At 39.8% G+C, this 26152-nt stretch overlaps 1 protein-coding gene across 1 annotated transcript in view; it reads right to left on the bottom strand.

Moving 5' to 3' along the window:
* thsd7ba (thrombospondin, type I, domain containing 7Ba) overlaps positions 1–26152 on the bottom strand; it is a 553518-nt gene that overhangs the window by 191540 nt on the left and 335826 nt on the right. The window contains exons 9-11 of the mRNA XM_034186086.1: positions 19283–19514; positions 6353–6468; positions 4016–4148 (exon numbers count right to left, since the gene is read on the bottom strand). Of these exons, the coding sequence (XP_034041977.1) occupies positions 4016–4148; positions 6353–6468; positions 19283–19514 (481 nt within the window). The remainder of the gene's footprint in view (positions 1–4015; positions 4149–6352; positions 6469–19282; positions 19515–26152) is intronic.

Genomic DNA, 26152 nt, shown 5'->3' on the forward strand with positions numbered 1-26152 from the left:
TGCAAACAAACAGACGTTCATGTCAACAACAGAGTAACAATGTGAAGAGGAAATAGATAAGTGCTGCTGTGAACTGATTCAAAACTGAACTCAAATAAAACAGTCTGTCATCTGATCAAAAAATGTTCCTGGCGGGTCTGTAGCTGAGAATATCCACATCAGTTTTTGTGAGGACCCCTCTCTGCAGACCAAAACCTTCTGCACATACAGCAATAACAAACCTTGGTTTACTGGGAAACTGAGGCAGCTCCGCTAAGCCAAGGAGGAGGCCTACAAAAGTGGAAACAGGCTCCTGTACAAGCAGAACAGAAACATGCTGACAAAGGAGATCAGAGTAGCAGAGTAGGATTCTCCACCAAAATCTCTCCAACCTCTCTCTGCCAGCTTCCACCTGTCAGTAGATCTTGAACTTCCTGATGGACAGGACACAGCAGGTGAGACTGGGGAGCATCACATCCAGCAAACAGACAATTAGCACTGGTGCTCCTCAGGGGTGTGTGCTCTCCTCACTGCTCTTCTCCTTCTATACAAATGACTGCACCACAGGGAACCCCACTGTTCTCCTGAAATTTGTAGATGACACCACCATCATTGTACTCATCCAGGATGGTGATGAGGCTGCATACAGACAGGAAGTGGAATGGTTGGTCCTCTGGTGTGGTCGGAGCAACCTGGAGCTGAACCCACTCAAGACTGTGGAGATGATAGTAGACTTCAGGAGGAACCCATCATCACTCCCCCTTCTCCATCCTCAACAACACTGTGCCTACTGTGGACACTTTCCGGTTCCTGGGATCAACCATCTCCCGGGATCTGAAGTGAACCTCCCACAGAGACTCCATTGGGAGCACAGCAGAGGATGTGTTTCCTCAGACAACTCAGGAAGTTGAACCTGCCCCAGGAATTGCTCATCTTTTACACGTTCATCATCCAGTCTGTCCTGTGCATCTCCATATCTATTTGGTTTCCCTCTGCCTCCAAACATGACAGGCACAGACTTCAACCAACTGTCAGGTCTGCAGAAAAATCATCCAAGCCAGCCTGCTCTCCATCCAGGACTTATACCGGTCCAGGACTAGGAAGAGAGCTGGTAACATCTCTGCAGACCCCTCATACCCTGGATAGACACTGTTTAAACTCCTCCCCTCTGGTCGACGTTACAGTTACGCTCAATAAAAACGTTACGTTACGTTATGTTACATTACGTTATGTTACATTACGTTACATTATAAAAGCAAAAATTAGCTATATTTAATACCAAATGTAAGTGTGAACAGCAAGTAGACTGTAATATTGCACTGGGAATTAGGTGAAAACCAGCATTGCACATGGGAGATTATTGCACATGGGCAATTAAAGTGTTTTTAGTACAGTCTGTATGTGATGGTGTAAGTTCTATGGAGCACAGCTTGAGTTCAACAGTCTGACAGCCTGGGGAAGAAGCTGTTTCTGAGCCTGGTAGTTCTACTCTGAATGCTCCTGAGCCGCCTACCTGAGGGGAGGGGCTGAAACAGACTGTTTTTTTACCCTCTCTTTGGAAGAGACCATATTTGGAATTATTTGGAAGTACAAGGACAGCTCTTTCAACAACAAAAAGAAAATTTATGGTACATTTATGGTATAAAAGTACTAAAAAAGGAGCTTAAATTACATTGTGATCATCTGTTCAGCGGCTAAAGGATGCAGTTTACTCGCATTTTGTGACTTTATATTGACATTATTTAGCTCTTAGCTAAAGCAATGTTTTTGTCGTAAATATATTAATGAAGGGTTTTCAAATGTTTCATTGCGTTGTATGTTCAGCTCAAATACGAATGTCTGTTCAGTGGCTGAAAGAAGCCGTTTACTTGCATTTTATGCCCTTATAGTGACATTAAGTAACTTGTTAGCTGCTCCTTTACACTGTTTGCCTTATAAATGAATAATGCACAGATTTAATCCATTTTGCTTCTTCCTGCATGAAGTGATAAGTGCAACTTATAGTCCAGTGCAACTCTTATACGTTTTTGTTTTTTGTTTTTTTCTGTTAAAGAGGCATTTTTGGACGAATACAATTTATACTCCGGTGTAATTTATACTCTGTATAATACAGTAATAATCTTGTTAATCTCTGCTGGCTAATGCATTGTTTGCACAATAAATAAACAATGCACTGAGTAAATTAATTTAGCTTGTAGTTGAATGAAGTGGTAGCACCACATTTAAAAAATAAATGTGACTTACAGTCTGACGCAATGTAGGAAGTTTAAGGATGTGTTAAGGGAGGACATGCATGTGGTTGGTGAGGCAGAAGATACACAGGACAGAGATCAAAACGGCTCATCTGCTGTGGTGACCTCTAATGGAAGCAACCAAAAGAAGAAGACGAAGAAGAAGAAGAAAACACTCCGGTGCAACATATATGTTTGGTCATCCACATGATCCATTTTTTGACAGATCTAATTTATACTCCTGTGCTGAGTCCTGAAAATATGGTAAATACAAATTTGAAATAAAAAATTAATGAAATATTAAATTTTATCTAGATATTTGATCTGACATTAAATGTAAATTTTAAATTTCAAGCTGTACATCTTAAATCTACATTTAAATCCTAAACTAACTATATTTGTATTTGCATATACTGCATTTCTGAATATGCACCTTAAATAACATTCATTCTCTTAAAAAAAAAAAAAAAAAAAAAAAAACTGTTGAAAGACCTCATTTCTTCCTTCAGTAGAAAACACTAATTTGTTGTCCTTCTTAATTACTGGTATCACATTATAGGACTTTTCTTCCTTAAATTACCTTCCAAGTGATGTTCCTGCCCTCCTCTCTTTCAGAAGCATGTGCAAAGCATAATCAACATTTTTAATTTTAAATATCTTGTATCTGAAACTTTAATTTGCTTGTGTCGTGACATAATTTATTTGAAAAAATCTTTGGTATTTACAGTCAAGAGGACACATACAGAATCAATTTGGCAGAGTAAAATATACTCTGCCAGGATAACATTTTGTCCCAGTCCAAATAGAGTTAAATATATTCTATTATAGAGTGAAATCAGCTCTACTGTCTTGTCAAATCACATTTTTCAACTCCAATAACTGTAAGACTGGGACCAAATGTTATCCTGGTAGAGTATATTTTACTCTGCAAAATTTACCGTGTACATGCTTTACCTGGATGTGGCGGACAGATGCTTACTTTTAAGGGACAGGGATGGACCAGTGGTCTGCCTAGAGGGTTGTCATCTAGGACCCAATGTGGTTCCAATCCAGTGCATGCTCCCAGACCTGACTTGAGATACTTATCTCTCATACAATATCATTTTTAAATATTTTATCATTGCCCTCTGTTCAAAACCTTTGAAATAGCGGCATCCTGTATTACTGAGAGAAGAAATTGGTTTGTCCAAACGTTTCCCTGGTATGGGATATTTTATTTACAAGCAATATATGCAGGATGTCCATCCATTTAAGATCTGTCCAGAATTGGGACATGTGGGATCTACTGGGACTCTGCTCTTCACTTCAGATTTCTTCTTTATAATAATTGGAATGGAATTGGTTGGGTGGGGGGGTACGACTTAAGCCTTATTGATGGGTCACACTTTATTGTGAATTGACGTCATCTGTCTGTAGGCAGGATATCACAGAAGATGATGGACCAACTTTGATTCAGTTTTGGAGAAAAATGGTTCTCAATGAAAATGTGGTTAGGTTTTGGTGGAGACATGATCGGACATAAAACTGTCCATCCTTTCTTCCTTCCCCTTGAAAATCCTTTGACATAGCTGCTGTTATCTGCTTTCTTTCATTGAGACATCACTAATTTGTGATGAGAGAACTCTGACTGTCCTCTGCCAGCATGGTTGAGATAATTATGGTTGTTTACTGATGCAGAGGATGCATGTGGTCTGCGAGTGCAGCCTTTTTGTTTATTGAGCACACCAGCTAATGATGCAAAAGCAGCAAGCAAAGACATCACCTCCTTGATGGGGGTCAAAAGAAAAGCAGTTACTGGTGTTTACCTGAAGACTGAGCATACAGGAAGTGAGTCGCACTCCCTCTCTTCGTACAGCGTGTCGGGACACTCCTGACCTCTGCTGGCCGGCCTCTGAGTGATGATCCTGTATCGAGACTGTGTGGCGGCAGTTGCGTTCTCTGTGAATCATGACACAAAATTCTCACGAAAATGGTTTGTTCCAGCCAGAGATCTTTTACAGTAGTATTGAATAAAGATGAACATTTACCATAAGGTAGAAAAAGTGAAGCAATATCAGTAAATAGAGTCCCAGCATATGGCTGAAAGACAAGTGGTGGTGTAGTTGATCTTATCCTGATTAGTATGCCCTTGTGGCTGTGATGTTCTCCACTTCACTGCAGTCTGTTTTTTTGACACACCACACTGTAATGACTTCATTTGGCTCAGGCTCCAAGCCTCATTACACAACACTAATTACCAAACATAGAAAATGGTGCAATTAACAATGCCATTACGTCATCAGCAGATGCAATGGAGTAAAGCATATTTACAGACATAAACTGGCAATTCAATTCTTTTAAAACAATTACGTTTTATATTTCAGAGACACTTACAGGACATGTACTGCTAAAACACATACAATAGCCATTTTCCTCTTAATCAATGGGCAGATACTACAGTTGTTTACATCTAAAAAAACAAAAAATCATTAAATACACTGCGGGCCACAAAATGAGAGAATGTTTAATATAAAACATTTAATGATTTGGAGTTGGTTTGTCAGTCTACTTGTTCCCTTACTCCTCCCAGGTCCTTCGGTCAACTTGCAACAGTTGATGGTCAACCCAGAATTGTCCTGACAGGATTTGTTTGAGAAAAGGTCACTGGAGTCAAACACCAGTGTCCACCATTGTAGGTGAGTTCTACAATTGCCCAGGAGGGAACAAATTTGCCTCAGGTCAATCAGTGGGATCAAAGCTCAAAATTTAAGGTTTTTAATCTGATTTGCACCAAACCTGGCACATAGAAGTGGGTTTTGGAAATGCCAGGCCAGAGAGGTCAGATTTACCAAAGATCAAACACTGGGTCCAAGGTCATATATGCCTGTCTGTTTGTGGACTTAGTTTTCCGGGTCCTTTTGCTGATTTCTTCCAAACTTGATGTGTCAGTGAAGGTTGACCCCAAGATAGTCATATCAAGGTCAAGGAAATTGATTTTCAATTGAATTTGGGCCAAATATGTCACACTCACATACCCTGGCAAGGTCAGTCAGAAGTCAGAATCATTTGAGTGAAGGTCAAGTTCATTGACAGACTCTTATGGCTCTTAATGTCGTTAAAAACCAATGGTAAATGAAAAGATTTTTTTTTTCACTGTACTTTTTGACATTTACCTCATACTGCACCGTGATATTGGTGCTGTGACTTCAGCATACAGCGCACATAGTGTATATTCAAAACTGATGAAATGTGCCAGAACCATGCCTTTTTTGGTAAACTGTCACATTTTGTGACAAATAAAACAGCAGATGCAAATACATTACCCATTTAACTGTAGGTTACACATAACGGTCAAAAACAGGTATAAACAAGAAGAATATTTGCAGTGTATAGTCTGTTTCTCTCATCTTATATCTCTAGGTATCACTCACTTTTTACTCAATACTATGGAGTTTGGCTACAGTGTGTCACACAATGTGTCTTTTTTCCACAATTGTGTCCCAACTTTTGTTGGAATGTGTTGCAGGCATGAAATGCAGGAAAGGATGTACGGTGCATCCAGAATTAAGATGTAGAAACATCTCAAGGATGATCAGTGGAAACAGAATGCACCTGATCTTAATTTTGAGCTTCATGGCAAAGTCTGTGAATACTTATGTACATGTGATTTCTTTTTGATTTTTTAAATAAATTTGCAAAAATGTCTAAACCTTTTTTTTCCACATTGTTATTATGGGGTATTGTGTGTAGAATTTTGAGGAAAAAAATAATTTCATCCATTTCGAAATAAGTAACATAACAAAATGTGGAAAAAGTGAAGTGCTGTAAATACTTTACAGATGCAGTACATATTAACAAATAACTAATGCTGACCACACAAAAGACGACATATCTTGGGTTTGCACTGTATGCAGTGAAGTCAAAGTAAATGCAAATTTCTGAATATACAGTACATTTTCTACACCTTTCCACCTTTTTCTAATCTAGGGTTGTACATGAAGATTTGAATTTGTGATGACATGTATCATATTATAGAATGTATGTAAGCATATTAAGTTCATAATTATTAATTCAAATTGTTGCATGGGGGGTTTCACTCATATATTACTGATTACGGAGTCATTAGTCATTGTTCATGTGACTTTACAGTGTTGTTGCGTTACCTGGTATACAAGTTGATGGACAAGCTGTCCATTCACTGAAGGGTGTCACAATGCAGTCTCTCTTACAGGGAAGCAAGCAGGACCGGACTGTTTCTGGACGAACAGAATCTGGACATCTGTATATACATACACAAACAGCAGCCTTAAACTTTTTTCATCCCCCAGGCAGTCATTAATGCTGGTGACAAGACTGTGCTGTGAAAACAAGTGCTCTTTACTTGACGTCACGCATCTCATAAAGCCAGTGTGACCAATTTTATGTACTCCTGTGCCACATTTCTCAGGAAACTGAGATGAAGATTTTTATACATAGGCGCTCCAGCCCTTTGGTAGAAGTAGTCAGTCACCACTGTATAGGCTGCTAGGCCCACTGGGCTGGTGGTTATCTCCACTTTCCTAGTGTGATAATAATTCAGTAGCGTGTTGCTTGTGGGGGTCCACAGGCTCTAGATTGGGTAGTGTTTGTAAAATAAGTAGCTGACATTTTTGTGGTAAGGGTGGTAATGAGTTGGAAAGGTGTGTGAGTCCAGAAAGTTTTTAGAACTTAGACTTCAACAATTTTTAGATAAAAAAATCAACCTTTTTATTTCCTGAAAATTATGTAATTTTTGAATGTTAATTTACTGTCTTAATCTATTTCTAAATTGTTTAGGATCTTGTTATCACATACACTATTATTTTATTTCTAATTCTGTTTTGTCATGGCATGTCTTGACAGCATGACTAAGAATTAAACCCAGGTCTACATATTGATCACCCAACTCCTTATCCTACCGAGTTACATGCGTTACATAGTACACACAACCTTGCTTAAATGTGAATGCATAAGGATAGGCTTGTCTTACAGAAGGAGCCATTGCCCTGCAATTGATTTATAATGCCTCTGTGGACAACAGTAATGGAGGAGGATGGCCAGGCTAAGGTAAGCACCTAACAACATAATTGGTTGTTTTAAAAAGTGAACTTTGCCACTCATGATGAACTGTGGATTATGATGCTCAGTGGACCTTTTATAATGGGGCTGTTTTACTTACATTATCTCTGTTTTTGCAGGTTTGACAACTCTTTGTTGAATTTTGTTAGTAATATTTTTGATCATTGTTATTAGAAGAAAGGCCAAAGCAGCTGATCACCCCTCTAAGTCTGGTCTGCTTAAAGGTTCTTTCTGAGGGAGATTTTCCTTGTCACTGTTGCCTGCATGCTTGCTCAGGGGACTAGGTAAGGTTAGATTTTACCCTTGTGAAATGTCTTGGGGTAACCTATGTGGTATTTTAGATATATATAAGAAAATTTAATTGAATTCATATTTAGTAATATAAATGTGCACATTTAGCTCTGCATGGAAATACTCCACACAACCAGATATTTCTGATGTTTTTGCCTGTTGAGTGGTGACAAGAAACAGGTTACTTTGAGTTCTTATCGCCCCATCCAATAACACAAATTAGCCGATTAGCTTCTGCTTGCTGCATCAGTCTTTGAATTCTAAGAAATACCTTTTTTCATGAGTGAAAAGATGACTGCAAAACATCTAAAAATAGAAGCTATGTTGAAAAAAGCCAAACCTCTCCTTTCATGCACAATATCAGTCAGCATCATACCACAGTAGGTTTAAATTTCTTCTGATGATATATATATATATATATATATTTTTTTTTTCAGTGTGAATTCTTTCTGCACACGTGTTTGTCAAATGATATGTAGTACAGAGAAAGGATTAACATGTTGAACGTGGACCCCAGAGATAACGATATGTAAGTTTTTGAGCTGTGAGAAGAAGAAACAAATTTCAGAAGCATTTGAAGGAGTGTAGGAGTATATTTATCTCCCCATATACAGAGCATCAGCAGTAGTTTGATTGCCCCAGAGGAGACAGAACATTTGAGGAAAGAAATCAATCAAAGTCCACAGCATGGCTGCTAATTAAACCTCAGAAAACAAAGGATATGCAAACTGTTTACCAATGAATCATTCCTGCCAAGCCAAGGACATGACTACCAGCTTTTAAAGTGCCACTTTCTTGAGTTGCACCAATTCCCTTGTTTTCAAAACAACCCATCCAACTCACTAAATCATTGGCTGGTGTTCACAGTTTTATATTGAAGTGTAAGTTTAATAAACTAATTTTCTGTCACATTTGGCATGAAATGTTTCACACGCTGTAGGTCGTGAAACGTTGCACTGTTGATTTCTTGGCTTTGTCACCAAAGTTACAATTAGTGTGAAATGAAACCATGTTTGATGAATTGATCATGTTGTCCTTGGAGTTACTGCACACATTGGTATAGAACATGGAGGATGGGATGAGAGCAGAATAAAAAAACAGTGACCCGATGTGATGTTTTCATATGAGTGTGTTGTCTCGACAATAAAGTGGTACTTGGGTATCGCTGTGGATTTCTCTAAATTTGTATATTTCCAGATTTGGATCTATTTAGGTTGGACATTGTTACATTGGCATTGTGCATCTGACAGCTGCCTTAAAGAAATCATACATCACTGGTGGTCACAAGCTCTATGTAAGTGCAATTGTGTACAGCATAAATAGAGTAAATTTTAGGAGTTTATTTTTTGCATGTCTGTTTGTCTTGTGAGTCTTAGACAATGGCATGGCAGACCTACTTGACACTCACGTGTGCAATCATTCACCTACTCCAGGGCAGTTTGAAAGACTGGCTCATTCATCCACTTCTTGCCAGTTTGCTGACTTCCTTCCTGTGATAAACTTGGCTCTAGTTCTTCACGCTCTGAATATTCTGTTTGTGTGAACTTTATTGAGACTGAATTAAACTCTGTTTGTTTCCTGTGTCTTTTTCACCGTGTCCAGCATACCACCTGTTTTGCCCACACAGAGCCTTCAGACTTGCTGGAGTTAATGGATAATTTTGCTCACCACCACCACCTCACTTGGAACCAACACTGGACCACCCTGAACTTTGCAATTTTTGTAAAATATATTACTTTTTCATTTTTGGAGGGGTGGTGGCCAAGTGGTTAATGCGCTTGGTTTCAGTTCAGAAGGTTCTGGGTTCAAATCCCACCCCTGTCACATTTCTCCATGTAATGTGGAGTTGCGTCAGGAAGGGCATCCAGCGTAAAACTTGTGAGAATTCAACATGCAGATCCACCTTGGATTTGCTGTGGTGACCCCGAGTGCAAACAAGGGAGCAGCCGAAGGGACTTAGTATTACTTTTTCATTTTTACTAAAAACTCAGCTTCTGTGTCTGCATTTTGGATCCAAATTATACATCTGCCTAACAGAAAACCACTAATGTCCAGAATACCTTAATGACTGTGGGGTAAGGAGCGAGGTCACATGTGGTTAACTGAGGAATAAAGATCACGAGTGAGCCAATATACTGTTATCATCTGCATGTTTGCTATCAGAGGAATGCTATATTTTTCAGGCACACATTTTTTGTCCTCATACCTCAAAGTCAGCAAGTCTAGCTGTTGTTGAACCTGATGGCTAAACCGTTGGGGATTTAAGGTGTTGCTCAAGCCTTCTTCTGTGGCACTAATGAAAATTGGACAAGTGGGGAACAAACCAAGAACATGTACCCTTTAGTACATGAATTTGTGTCATTATGTCACGGCATCAATTTTTTATTACTTCTTTGCCATTTTGCAGCAGTACTGTTAGCTATTCAGAAAAAAACACAAACAAAAAACCCTAACATTTTCATCTCTGCTCTCATGTTTCTGCACTGTGCAGGAACAACGTCAAGGAAATTCCACTTACTAGCAGCACTGCTCCTTCTAGCTATTGCATGTCCGTGAATATAGGCTGCTTAAAGTTACACTATTGTTGCTGTGGCTTCGGTTTGCTGATAAATATTTTATACTCATTACATAACAAAGGAAATGGGAAAATACACTAACAATCCATCTGCTGTGTTCCTGAGGGCTTGGTGTCGATACCAAGACAGACCTGCTGACTTTTTATCGAGCTGCTGCTCACTGCAGTGATTACTGTCGAGCATAAAGTGCTCAGATGTTGGGCGATTGAACCAACAGTTCACAGGTGTACAAAATCATAACCTTCCAGCAGGCTACAGGAATCATTTAGAAATAATGCACTACAGAAATGATTGTTACAACTCAGTCGAAGGAGATTTCACAGCTCGTGACTGGTATTTATATACACTTTTGATATTAAGTTTTATACTAGATAGTCTAGACTAGACTAGAAGTCTTGTGGCAAGCTTGAAGAACATCTGTCCATCAAGAAAAATACAGTTTTGTTTGCATCCCAATGTCTTTTAGCTTTCTGCTAGATTTGCAGTGGAAATTAGATATGCACTGACCAACGTCAAGATAAATCTCAGTGGTATATTTCAAAGTGAACTTATAGAAATATCAACTTTACAGACGCACACCAACACATTTCGGTTTTAATTTACAGTACTCTATTTTCCCATAGTGCAGCCATTATCTCAGATTTTCATAGAAACCTTGCCTTGGCCCAAAGTGAAGATGTGTGCCAAATTTGAAGGAGAGCCATCAAATAAGGACATGTTATGTTATGTTTTGTTTTGTTTTGTTTGCTATTTTGATCCTGATATGTTCCAAGAGTTCTGGTAGGGTGACAATGAAAAATTAAGCATGCAGATGGAGAAAGGTCCAAGTCTTTCTGTTTCCTGTCTTGTTGTTGGGAGACTTGGATGCCAATAGGTGGCTGAACATGAGAACTCTTTGTCTTTGGTACTCGTTTTCTTCAGCGGATGCTTGGGTATTGCAGCAATAATTGGGTAAACCAATGGTTACTGTGGGAGACTCAGAAGAGGAATATTACTTGTGTCTTGAGGGAATGCCAACTATGACATTTTGGCCCTGTAGTGCATTTCTTTGGGTACAATCAAACCTGCAGGCATCTCAGTGTTGACCTCAGGAAAAAGGCCAAGGGGACACTCATGTTTCATGTAGGTTTCAGCAGATAGTTTGTTAGCCTACTTCTGAGAGGCAGAGCTGGACCAGATGTCCACATAGGTGGCTGTCATCTAGTGGATGTTGCCAGATGTGACCTGAGTATACTAGAGTTTCTACTTCTAGAAATCTCAGTGCAACAGACTCAGGGCATTATGGCAACTTTGGTTCTAGGGAGGCCCAATAAAACTGTAATCATGTTTGATGCTACAAATGTTGATCACCACATGGTGCTGTTGCTTTCATTAAAATTTAATTGGTGGTACACAAAAGAGGAGGAGCTTGAAGTCAAATGATATTGTATTGGCAAGATCTGTTAGTGAAGCACAAATGATTAGTTTCATTACAAAAATGTGTGGTGTGGGAAAAGAACAGGATTGTGGAGGGAACAAAAGCTTTTCCATAACCCACTTTATGGCCCTGTCAATAATAAATTGAGATATACAACAGCAAACGCTGTGAATTATTTATTAATCTAGCTTCCCAGTGTGGCCTATAACATCATTACTGTGGCAGCGCTAAATCCCTGAGCAATGTTTTTTACTGTCTCAACTAAAAAAGAAGAGCAAAAGTAAACATATCTCACATTTAAAAACAAACAAACAAAAAAACAGTGAGACAGCATAAAAGAAGAAGACCAAATTCCACAGTGCATCAAATCTTCTGGGGAATGTCAGTAAAACCATCCATTATATATAGCTTGTGTCCTTCGATAATTTCGCAATTTGGGGAATCCATTAACCTCCTCTCACAACTTTTTTCGAACCCTTTTAAGGCTTACCCATAATTTACCATTTCATCCCCTCGGGCCACATTTTGCAATATCTCAACTATGGCTAAGCAGCAGTGTCAGATAGAGTGCAGAAGTAAATTTATTCTCTTACAAATTACAATGAGTGTGATGTTTTGCTGAGAAAATGCTAAAAGAAAGAGAGAGGATGAAGGTCTAACACAGGATGAAGGACTAATGTTCAAATGAAGACGTGAAAGCGAACAGCAATGTTATTTTGAAAGCGTATCTTGGTTTTGTTTTAGTAATAATTTAGGTACCTGAATCAAATTGTTTCAGTTAAATAGTTTGGACATCTACACTCAACAAAAATATAAATGCAACACTTTTGGTTTTGCTCCCATTTTGTATGAGATGAACTCAAAGATCTAAAACTTTTTCCACATACACAATATCACCATTTCCCTCAAATATTGTTCACAAACCAGTCTAAATCTGTGATAGTGAGCACTTCTCCTTTGCTGAGATAATCCATCCCACCTCACAGGTGTGCCATATCAAGATGCTGATTAGACACCATGATTAGTGCACAGGTGTGCTTTAGACTGCCCACAATAAAAGGCCACTCTGAAAGGTGCAGTTTTGTTTTATTGGGGGGGGGGATACCAGTCAGTATCTGGTGTGACCACCATTTGCCTCATGCAGTGCAACACATCTCCTTCGCATAGAGTTGATCAGGTTGTCAATTGTGGCCTGTGGAATGTTGGTCCACTCCTCTTCAATGGCTGAGTATGCCGGCCATGCAAGAACTGGGACATTTTCAGCTTCCAAGAATTGTGTACAGATCCTTGCAACATGGGGCCGTGCATTATCCTGCTGCAACATGAGGTGATGTTCTTGGATGTATGGCACAACAATGGGCCTCAGGATCTCGTCACGGTATCTCTGTGCATTCAAAATGCCATCAATAAAATGCACCTGTGTTCTTCGTCCATAACAGACGCCTGCCAATACCATAACCCCACCGTCACCATGGGCCACTCGATCCATAACATTGACATCAGAAAACCGCTCACCCACACGACGCCACACACGCTGTCTGCCATCTGCCCTGGACAGTGTGAACCAGGATTCATCCGTGAAGAGAACACCTCTCCAACGTGCCAAACACCAGCGAATGTGAGCATTTGCCCACTCAAGTCAGTTAAGACGACGAACTGGAGTCAGGTCGAGACCCCAGTGAGGATGACGAGCATGCAGATGAGCTTCCCTGAGACAGTTTATGACAGTTTGTGCAGAAATTCTTTGGTTATGCAAACCGATTGTTTCAGCAGCTATCTGAGTGGCTGGTCTCAGACGATCTTGGAGGTGAACATACTGGATGTGGAGGTCCTGGGCTGGTGTGGTTACACGTGGTCTGTGGTTGTGAGGCTGGTTGGATGTACTGCCAAATTCTCTGAAACACCTTTGGAGACGGCTTATGGTAGAGAAATGAACATTCAATACACGAGCAACAGCTCTGGTTGACATTCCTGCTGTCAGCATGCCAACTGCACGCTCCCTCAAATCTTGCGACATCTGTGGCATTGTGCTGTGTGATAAAACTGTACCTTTCAGAGTGGCCTTTTATTGTGGACAGTCTAAGGCACACCTGTGCACTAATCATGGTGTCTAATCAGCATCTTGATATGACACACCTGTGAGGTGGGATGGATTATCTCAGCAAAGGAGAAGTGCTCACTATCACAGATTTAGACTGGTTTGTGAACAATATTTGAGGGAAATCGTGATATTGTGTATGTGGAAAAAGTTTTAGACCTTTGAGTTTATCTCATACAAAATGGGAGCAAAACCAAAAGTGTTGCGTTTATATTTTTGTTGAGTGTAGTAGCATCTGCTGTTGACGCTACAAACTCAAAACTGTTATGTTAAAACTGCTTTTTTTAGCAATCCTGTGAATCACTAAACTAGTATTTAGTTGTATAACCACAGTTTTTCATGATTTCTTCACATCTGTGAAGCAATAATTTTGTTGGTTTGGAACCAAGATTTTGCTGGTTTACTACTGTGCTTGGGGTCATTGTCTTGTTGAAACACCCATTTCAAGGGCATGTCCTCTTCAGCATAAAGCAACATGACCTCTTCAAGTATTTTGACATATCCAAACTGATCCATGATACCTGGTATGCGATATATAGGCCCAAAACCATAGTAGGAGAAACATGCCCATATCATGATGCTTGCACCACCATGCTTCACTGTCTTCACTGTGAACTGTGGCTTGAATTCAGAGTTTGGGGGTCATCTCACAAACTGTCTGCGGCCTTTGGACCCAAAAAGAACAATTTTACTCTCATCAGTCCACAAAATATTCCTCCATTTGTCTTTAGGCCAGCTGATGTGTTCTTTGGCAAATTGTAACCTCTTCTGCACATGTCTTTTATTTAACAGAGGGACTTTGCGGGGGATTCTTGCAAATAAATTAGCTTCACACAGGCGTCTTCTAATTGTCACAGCACTTACAGGTAACTCCAGACTGTCTTTGATCATCCCGGAGCTGATCAATGGGTGAGCCTTTACCATTCTGGTTATTCTTCTATCCATTTTGATGGTTGTTTTCTGTTTTTGTCCACGCATCTCTGTCATTTTAAAGCATTGGAGATCATTGTAGATGAACAGCCTATAATTTTTTGCACCTGCATATACGTTTTCCCTTCTCCAATCAACTTTTTAATCAAACTACGCTGTTCCTCTGAACAATGTCTTGAACGTCCCATTTTCCTCAGGCTTTCAAAGAAAAAAGCATGTTTCCCATGTAACAATAAGAAATATACTCAAAACCTGGATTAATCTTTTTTAGTCACATAGGACTACTATTATTCTGAACACTACTGTATATAGCGCTTCTCCATCAGCATCAGACGCTCAAAGCACTTTACAAATAATGCCTCACATTCACCCTGATATGAGGGTGCTGCCATACAAGGCACTCACTCCACACCAGGAGCAATGAGGGGATTAAGGACCTTACCCAAGGACCCTTACACTGGGCCTCATGTATCAATGTTGCACACTTGTGGCGTAAATTTATGGCGTAAACTTGAAATACACCAAAGTCGCCGTGACATGTATCAAGCAGTGCGTACCTGCCCATTTCTGGCATACGCCTGACGTGATCTTGATAAATATGGCAGGTGGAAACGATCGTAATTATAATAAACACGCCCATAAATATTCAGACTCCGCTTCAGACACACCCTCATTTTACGACATGGAAGCCGGGAAGACGGCAATGAAAAAGAACTCCACCAATCACGACGCATGCCAATAGAGCATCAAAAGCCGTCGTATCAATTGTTTTGTAGTATATAATCAATAAAGTGTTACAGTGGTCCCTCATTAATCGCTGGAGTTACGTTCTAAAAAATAGCCCGTAATACGCAAAACCGCGACGTAGTCAGCGTTATTTTTTACAATTATTATAGACGTTTCAAAGCTGTAAAACCCCTCACTACACAGTTTATACACTTTCTCAATCAGGCATGAACATTTTCTCACTTTTCTCTTGTGTGTAAACACTCTCAAAGTTCAAACCTTAGTAGGAAAATAATACCAAACTGTTTTCAGGCCCAAACATTTGTTTGAGAAATAAAAATAGAAAGTTTTCCTATAAATAATTATGATGGCATTTAGAACTAACGAATTAATTTTAACGATCAACGAACGAGGTCGGACACATAAGAAATTATTAATAGTGACTCACCAGTATTTCACAGATCGGGCCTCTGCGTCCTGACGCTGCGCCTTTTTCCACTCACATCTCGCTGCAGCAGGTGTTTGTTTCCGTGTGACAAACACAGTTATGAGTAGTTGTTGGTGCGCTTTTTTCTTCTGGGCAACAAGATTCTTATAAACAGATACGCAGAACACAGAACACTGTAAAAAAAAGGCATGCAAAATTGGACTAAATACTCCGCGAGACTCCGAGGCCACGACAGGTGAACGGCGTTATAACGACGGACCACTGTATTCTCTTTTCACATGTCAATAATTCTTGACGTGGATATTTGCTCGCTCAATTAATAAGACACGCCTAATCTGTCAGATTTCTTTATTTTTTAAATGTATTTCTGTATTTATTTTATTGTGATAACCGAATGGAGACGACAAAACCTGGCTGCAGCACGGGCGAATTAAGGGAATGACGAAACTACAGTTGTTATTATCAATTTCATAGTCTAAAACGATCACACCACATAAAGTTAAGCTCAGCGCTGCTCTGGCTCCAGGCTCGAAGTCTGGAGAAAAAGGCAAGCAGCGCTGTCTTTGCAGTCAGCGCTGTGTCCATGGATCGTGCTCCATAACAACAAGATTTGTATTGATTATTATGTAGTATAATCAGGAAAGAGTTATTTATGTAACATATGCATTGATTTGTATAATGGCACTGTTTATCATGTTGATCATCTTCATTTTTATGTGGATTCCAGCGCTGGTTCATTTTGGTGTATAATTTACACCACCTCTCGACCTGGTGTATATTTTCAGCACAGCGTACGCCAACGACCACATTGATAAATGCCAAGTAGCGCAGCCGTTTTGGCGTCCACCCCATATACGCTCAAATATCGCCGTACGCAACGTTGATACATGAGGTCCACTGTGTGCACAATTATTAGGCAGGTGATTATTTTGACCATATCATCATTTTATCCAGGATTTCCAACTCCAAGCTGTATTAGCCTGAATGGTTATTGGATTTAATGCATATCAGGTGATGTGTATTTGTGTAACAAGGGAGGGTGTGGCCTCAGGAGATCAACACCCTATATCAAGTTGTGCACAATTATTAGGCAGTTTCTTCTCCTCAGGAGAAATGGGCCAAAAAAGAGATTTAACTGATGCTGAAAAAGCAAAAATTGTAAAAAGTCTTTCAGAGGGATGCAGCACTCTTGACATATCAAAGATATTGGGGTGTGATCACAGAACGATCAAACGTTTCATTGCAAATAGTCAACAGGGTTGCAAGAAATGTGTCGAGAAGAAAAGGCGCTAATTAACCACCAGACACTTGAGAAGAATCAAATGTGAAGCTACCAGGAACCCATTATCCTCCAGTGCTGCCATTTTCCACAACTGCGACCTACTTGGAGTGTCAAGAAGTACAAGATGTTCAGTTCTCAGAGACATGGCCAAGGTAAGAAAGGCTGAAACCCGACCACCTCTGAACAAGACGCATAAGCTGAAATGTCAAGAATGGGCCAAGAGATATCTGAAGACCGATTTTTGAAAGGTTTTGTGGACTGATGAGATGAGAGTGACTCTTGATGGACCTGATGGATGGGCCCATGGTTGGATCACTAACGGACACAGAACTCCACTTTGACTCAGATGCCAGCAAGGTGGAGGTGGGGTACTGGTATGGGCAAGTATCATTAAAGATGAGCTAGTTGGACCCTTTCGGGTTGAAAATGGGCTCAAAATCAACTCTCAGACCTACTGTCAATTTTTAGAAGACACTTTCTTCAAGCAGTGGTACAGAAGAAAGTCTGCATCTTTCAAGAAGACTTTCATTTTCATGCAAGACAACGCTCCATCACATGCATCAAAGTACGCCACTGCGTGGCTGGCCAGTAAAGGCCTTAAAGATGAAAAAATTATGACATGGCCCCCTTCTTCACCCGACTTAAACCCGATTGAGAACTTTTGGGCCATTCTGAAGAAGGAAATTTACAGTGAAGGTAAACAGTACACCTCTCTGAACAGTGTCTTGGAGGCTGTGGTTGCGGCTGCACAAAAAGTTGATTCGGACCAGATCAAGAAACTGACAGACTCCATGAATGGAAGGCTTGTGACTATTATTGAAAAGAAGGGTGGCTATATTGGTCACTGAGGGTTTTTTTTTTTTTTTTTGAAATTTCAGAAATGTTTGTAAATTTTGAGTTTGTTTATTATTCTGACTTTAACAGGTGAAAATAAACAAGTGAGATGGTCTCTGGTCTCAAGCCCAACACTTTAACCACTAGACCATCACCCCCCCCCCCCCCCCCCCCCATAACAGTGCACATATTGAAAAAATGAAATCATTCATGAAATCCACATACCTTTGAATTTGTCATTCAAATTTTGATGAATAAATCTCATTTTGCTGTACATTAAGCCTGTTTAGTGGCCTAGACTCACATATTTACATTCAAAATGATACCAAATTTTTTTGAACTCCTTGTATATTGTTAAAATTAACACCGGTGAATTGCACCAACTACAGGAGATCAACCCCTATTGTGACTGTCATTTGTTATTTGTTGTGTAGTTTTACTGTTCTCTGCCTCTACATTTCTGACATTTTGCAAATTTTTTCTTTGCTGTTTGAAGCTTGATTATCATAACAAATCTGAACACATATCTGTGATGCATTGTATGTGTGAATTAATAGCATTTATGCAGAGCAGATGAAATTTACTTTAAAATGCATCCATGCAAACTACAAATTGTGTCAACCCACCATTAACTCATACCCCAACACCACCCACCAATTAAAAATCTATGGAGCTGCCAATGATAGAGACATATGGTGTGTACATTTTTAAAAGATTTTAGATTTTTAACATTTCTTAAACTGTTTATTGTTGGTTTATTATGTATTGTTTCCACTGTTAATTGCTCAATACAATATGTTTTGCATGTCATGTGTGTGTTGGTAGGTGATACAGATAAGCACTGAATCTCTTCAAATACAAACTTCCTAATGGAAAAAAAAAATCATTTATGAATTGAGCTGAATTTCACTGAATTTAACTGAACTGATACATTGGTATCAACATTGAAATTACAGGTGTGCTTTTAAAAAAAAAACCCAAAACAAAACAAAACAAAAAAAAAAGCATGATTTGACAAAAGCCGCCACTGAAATCAGATTTACCCGGCAGCATCTCTGGAAATGTATCTTATTGGTTTAAAAAAAGTCAATCCATACATATGGGAGAGTGCACAGAGTGCTTCATGTGCACAGTTTCAGTTGTGATTGAGGAAATAGTAAAACAGAATCAACCCAGTATACAGGAAATGCAAAAAACACAGGTCTTTAAAAATTGTGAATGTTGAATCATAGTATTTCTGAATTGCATGGCATATTGCATCAGTTCTTAATAAATAATAAAAAATAAAAGTAAAACAAACAACATATCCCTGCAGATCCTTATTGCCAGTATGAGGTACCCAGTACAGTCACACATCAGCACCTTAAGAACAGATACCGTGTCAGAGAACATACCTTTTATTGAGGACAGGTCCAACATCTAGCTTCACACAACTGACTTTCCGGATCTGGACACCAAAAGCACAGGTGGGAGTCCCATTCCAGAAGCTGGTTCCATTCAAATTCATGGAGGAATCCTCAATGCACGGGCCCCAGGCTGTGGCCTCCCAGAAGAACACCATGCAGGGATGGTCATTGCAGATCCTCCACTCCTCCAGGGCAGGAGCAGCTGGGCACTCCTTCCCCCCTGACCATGAAAAATACAACAAGAAGAAGTAAGCATCAAAGACAGCTACCGCTGCATAAAATAAAAGGAACGTGATAATTTGGTCCCATTACTTCTTCTAGAGCTCACAGCAGACTTTAATATAATAAGGTGCTGGTGATATGTGACCATGAGGGGTCTAGAGCCGATAAATTTGATTTTCTAAGCACGCTAATGAGTGTTCTTAAAAAAAACTGAGTTGACATGGTGCATTTGCTTTTCATGTATTAAAGAGAATACCTAAATCTACCCACCTCCAACACAGAGGTTATCTTTGTTTATCTGTTTGGCTGCCAGCAGGGTACCTCAACATTTTTCTCTCTATGACTACTCCAGGGCTCTGTAAGAGTTTATCAGTTTTTATGAAAATGTAATGAATAGATGAATGCTGCTATACTAAAGCCCCCGTCACACACAGCAAGAATGTGCAGGAACCAAGACGAAATGGCCAATATTACCATAATCGGACGCAGTTGGGAGGGAAAGAGGCGTGGTCAGCAGTGTCAGAACACAGCCAGACTACCTCGTCCACACCTGCACGATGGCATCCAAAGCATATGTACACAACACATAGATGACACATACTGCTGTCAGACGGCCATAAAAGACGCTGAAGACTGCCCAATGTCCAAACATCTGGATGGCAAACACAGGGCTGGAGTGGGAGGGACTGCTGAAATGATCACTCAGCTGTGTGTCTGTGTTCATAACAGGTGCATGAGCCACTAAGCGTGCGCGTGTGCCACTGGACACCTTTGTTGAAAGTTTGCTGGCAGTGGGCCAAGCAGTCACACCATGCGTTACATGCAGCCTTTCCAGGGAACTTTAGTTTATTTTTTGCTCACTTCAGGAGCACAACACAACTCTATACACCATGATGTTGGTTGGATTATCACAAGGGATTTTTTGCATGGTTATTTGCAGCACACAGAAGCCGAGTGAGAGGCTTTTATCTTATCTTATCTTAGCCTTTATTTGAAAAGGGACAATGTACAGAGACATTAAGCTCATAAAAACAAAGATGATCTGTACCAGATTATAGCTAAATAGCTAGTTTCCATCTGCAGTCCCCATTACATAATAAAATACAGTGAAAGAATACTCAATCAAACAATACCACACAGTCTGACACTGTTTGACACACACACTCCCACAACCGCTCCAACTTTCACACATATACAATATAAATTACACATTTCAACAATGATTGCAATTACAGACAAGTCCTTATTTAAAAAAAAAATAATAAATAAATACATAATGACCTACCTAATTCATCATTTTATATCAAGATATAAATACCAAATAACCACTTCTACACAATAATATTAGTGCTGGCAGGTTTGGTTGTTCCCTAGCCACTGTTTAAGCTCTGCTGTGAAAGTGATATAGCTTGTCTGATGTTTTAGTTCAAGATTATTCCATTCTTTTATGGCATTATAAGAAAAAGCAGTTTGTGCAAATGAAGTTTTTGCCACAGGCTGTGGTTTGGATCCTGTGCACTCTGCGCTGTCCTGGTTCGGTGGTGGAGGTGAGTATCATGTTTAATAATGGTGTCATGACCTGGTGATACAGTTCCATGTCACACCTCCTACAAAGATTAGATGGTGATCAAGTAATAATATGTATATTACAGCAGTGAGATCCGTTCAGCTCTGACACATGTGATGATGTGTTACTGTGCATGAGGCCATGGAGAGGCATAGCAGCATGTGTGTGTATGAATGTGTGCCACATATATGGTATTACAAATCAATATTTCATTTGCCGTCTCTGGCTGGGGTCCAGTGGAGGTGGATATCCCACAACATGCCAGCAGGCTTTGCAGTGACTGATCGTTCTCAGAGCTCAATCAACCGTGATCAGCTCATTTTGATGCCATCAGAATATGTAGGTTTCAGATGCTGTTTTGATGCCATCAGAATATGTAGACTGCGATCAGATGACACAAAAACTGCACATATACGGTGCCTTCCATCTCCGTGGCACCAAGAGTGTTTTGAACATGTGCGACACATTCGGGACAGTCGAGTGAACAGGACTAAATATGTAGACTGCTCATAGACCGCCATTCATAGGTCTTCAGACCACAACTCAATACTTCCCATTTGTGGCTGGATGTGTCATTCTGACGCCATTCGGCCTCAATCAGCGTATGTGTGATGGGGTATAAGGATAAAATGAAGTCATGCCTTGGTGCTGCACATTAGCACATACACTACACTACCAAACCACCTTGGATCCTGGATGGCAACCACCGAAGAAGACAACCATGTCCATTCACCTATTGAACGTAGCAATCTGTCTGTCACAGACATGTTAAATGTTGCCATTCTCTTGGCATTTTTTAGTTGTTGAGTTCTTCATCATTGAGTTTGTGTCCTGGATCATGCTCAGAGAAATCTCGTAAATAATTTTCACCTCAGAATGCCTCAGCAGAGTCTCCCAAAGTAACAATTCTTTTGACAGTGTCATTCCAGCAGCATCCAAGGATCCTCTGAGGAGACCTCAGAAAAAAGTCATCCAGCTGTTGCCTTAGGTCACTGGTTAGCATCCAATTCTCGCAACCATCCAGTAAGACAGGGAAACCAGAACCCTAAAAACATGGACCTTTGTCTCATGCAAAGGTATCAGTATCTCCAAACACCTCTGTCCAACAACATTGTGACTCAATGAGCTCCATGGAAGAGAAAGACAACTAATAATAATCATAACATTTAAAATATTATTACAGTGTTTCAAGGCCATTTTACATGAGAGTGAAAAAGTTTTGATCTTGAGCACATTTAAAGAGAAACCCATTGAGTTTTTACACTTATGAAAATGTTATAATAATATGTAATAAAACAAAAATCAGACATCTTGATATTTTTGCCAAATTAAGAGATTTGATTTCACTTTAAGTTTGAAGGACAATTTAAATTTAGAACTTTTATTATAAAGACCAGATACAAAAGACCAGATATAAAGATTTATTATCCAGACCCCTTCGCATCACCCCAAATGTTGTGCTCTTGTTACAAAAATTCAGCGGTTTTTGTGATGGTATCACAAACCAGTAGATTAATTAACTTTTGTGATGCCATCATGAAATGGCTTGAGAGAGGGAATTCTGTCAACTCAGTCAATGATTAAACATGTATGTATCTTACCACTGACGACCTGCTGCTTAGTATGTGTATTTCAATGTCCTTGTTGGTTGAACAAGGTGTTAATTTTATTTATTAATGAAAATTTAAAAATGAATGACATTTAAAACTTGAGAAACTGTGGTGTAGAGATGAAAAGTCTGTAATGATTTTATACAAATTTTAAAGTTCAGGTGTTATTTTGTTTATTTATAAAGAAAAGAAATAGGAAACATTACACTATGACAGCATTAACCGGCCAATTTAAACACTGTTGTCTTCCTACTATTTCCACATTGTTTATTTGTTATATACAAAAGGTTGTCATGATCCAAACACATACTGTATATTTCCCTTGACAATGCAACAACATTGACATGAATATCACAGCTGCCAGCTTCTATTACATGAGGTGGGGTTTATGATTGTGAAGATGGTAAGAATTCAATTTATTCAACTTATAGAGCACCAAATCACAACAGTGTCGCCTCAAGGCACTTAACAGATAACAACTCAAAAACAAAACAAAATGGACCAAAAGATCCAAGGGCATAATTAAAAGATTAAAAGCACAATAAAAGACTATAAAAGCATAATAACACAATATGTTAATCATATAAAACAGAAAAGAAATCAGTCTTCAATCTGGACTTGAAAGTCTCCACAGAGTTCGACTACCTCACTGATGCAGGGAGATTATTCGGCAGATCAAGGGCATGATAAGAGAAAGCTCTATGACCTGCAGACTTTTTATTCACCCTAGGGACACAAAGTAATCCTGCGTCCTGTGAATGCAAAGCCCAGGCCAGTAGGTAGTGTTTAAGTAGATCAGCTAATTAGGGCAGTGCCAGTCCGTGAACAATTTTATAAGGTAGTAGCAGGATGTTAAAATCTGATCTCACAGGGACAGGAAGCCAATGAAGAGATGCCAAAATGGGAGTAATGTGGTCAAACTTTCTGCTTTGTGTCAAAAGTCTGGCAGAAGTATTTTGAACCAATTGAAGAGCCCTAATTCTGGACTGCGGCAACCCAGAAAATAGAACATTGCAGTAGTCCAATCTAGAAGAGACAAATGCATGAATCAGGGTCTCAGCATCAGCCATAGACAGGATGGGACGAATCTTTGCTATATTTCACAGATGGAAGAAAGCAGTCCTAGTAATATCGCTAATGTGGAGGTCAAAGGACAACATAGGATCAAAAATTACCCCAAGGTTCTTCACTTTGTCAGTGTGATGTATGACACACAAACCTAGGCTAAGCGCTAGCTGGTCAAATTGATGCCGATGTCTCGCTGGACCAAGAACCATCATTTCGGTCTTATCAGAAATCAGATATCCAGCTTCTCACTGATGCAAGGCAATCTTGCATCAGTAAAAGGCTATCATCAGTAAAAATTACAACACAAATAGCATTATTTTAATGTCTGCCATTTGTTCACAGCTGTTGATATAGTAATAGATCTGATTAAAACATATATCATTTGTGAGATGAGAGATGAGATGTTAGTGTAGCTTTTGCTATTACAGGAATTCCTAGAAGACATGGGGTCATTCTTGCAATATACACCTTCTGTGAGTCACTTCATTCTTGGAACTGTTTCATAGTGGAACAGTGCATGGATGATATTTAGTGGTACAACAACAGAACATGACATGAAATAGATGTCGGTATATCCAAACAAGCATTTCAAAGAATTTATGCAGCATAACCGTGATCTGTGTTATGTGTCGGACGCAGCTCGGAGAACCGACCAGCGTTTGAAGGACCCAGTATGAAATAAGCAGAGCACGGTACAAAGGCTAACTGAATTTAATACATAACAGTGATACAAAAAACAACAAAAGAAAGTGCGGTCTGGCGTGGTGCGCTCCCAGCAGCGCTAACGGTCCGGAGCCAGAAGCCGTTCGGACCCAAGGACCCCGCCGACACCCCCCAGGTGGCCGCAACAAACCAAGTCTGTGAAAGAAGGAACCATTATGTGAGTCCACACTCTACACACAGAGAGACCACTCAAAGGTGTACATAAACAGCAAACACTTCCTGGCTTAATTACTAATCAGTTTCCCAACCTGCAGGCATGGAACATCCAGTTCACAAAACTCCACTGCAGTGGAAGCCGATACATGACTAACGTACAGCTCAATATAATAAGGTGTGAGGGACACCACATTTACTGACTGTATAAACGTTAGTCACAAAATCTAACGTACCTCAGGAAGTGTGCTGACGAGCGTGAGACCTCACCCCCTCCTCTTTCACAGACCGTGCATCAAACCCTGGACGTTCTCTGCATCCACTGATGATGAGATGGCTCCCGAGACGACGATCTCACCCGTCTGGTCACAAGGTCGAGTCTCTGGCAAATACACACTGTATACTCCAGTCTTAAATGCCACCATGTTCCAATCCATATAGATGCACCACAGCTGTGAGTCCTGACGAGCCGCAGGTGATCAGGGTGAGGTCCTGATAACCTCAGCAACACAGCCACTCAGTCCCAAATGCAAGCCACCTGGAAGGAAAACCAAAAGACAGCAACAAAAAGGCAGCCAGGCCCCCCCAGCCATACAACAATCTGATGTCAATGCCATACTTAGTATCTTTGATATGACATTTCTAAGCAAAATATGCCTAAATAGCCTTGCACCACATATTAAAGGAAAATCTTTCACTAACAGTGTATATTGCAACACACATAGACAAGCCAGCAACAAGATTAAGTTGTGAAATAAAGTTGAGTTCAAAGATCAAGTTGAGTTCAAATAAAGTTGAGTTCAAAGATCAAGCAACGACATGACAAATGTGCAAAACATTCCAATGAAAAGGTAGCCCAGAGTCACAGAGCACCTGTAACAACCCAGGTGGAGATGACGAATTACAGCGAGACTGTTGGAACAATTTCAGTGATGTCTTTACACTTATAATGATGCCTTATGCAGGTGAGTCATAACTCATACATTTAAATTCAGTGAATAACACATGTGACATATATCTACTTTATCATAAATCAGTGGTTTTTTCATGATTGTGAGCCACAGATATTCTTTTTAAGTAGGACTTTTTAAATTGTAAAATATATAAGGTGCTTCATAGCTGAAATCAAACCACTTTTGTGTTGTCACTCATTGCATTTTTTGCTTTAGTCACTTCACTGCTGTGACCACCAAACAAAATCTTCTTGAACTGTTGAAAATGATTTGTTTGATCTGGCAGCATTTCATGTCTATTATTTTACAGAGAATGCACTCATGAAGTTGTGAATGGCCTGCTGCTTCTTCAGGCCCCTTCACACATAACACGATTGAGGCCAAATGGTGCACGACAGAGGATGGTACACCAACTGTGAAAAATCGGCACGGCTCGAATGTCTTGTACAGCTGTCACCACAACCATTCACACACAGCACATGCACACCACATTTGCGTGCTGCTTGCACTGAAAACACAATTGAACGGTGGGCAAGATAAGGTCGCATTGTCAGCATGTCAT

Source organism: Thalassophryne amazonica, chromosome 14 (genome assembly GCF_902500255.1).
Source record: "Thalassophryne amazonica chromosome 14, fThaAma1.1, whole genome shotgun sequence".
Classification (NCBI taxonomy): domain Eukaryota; kingdom Metazoa; phylum Chordata; class Actinopteri; order Batrachoidiformes; family Batrachoididae; genus Thalassophryne; species Thalassophryne amazonica.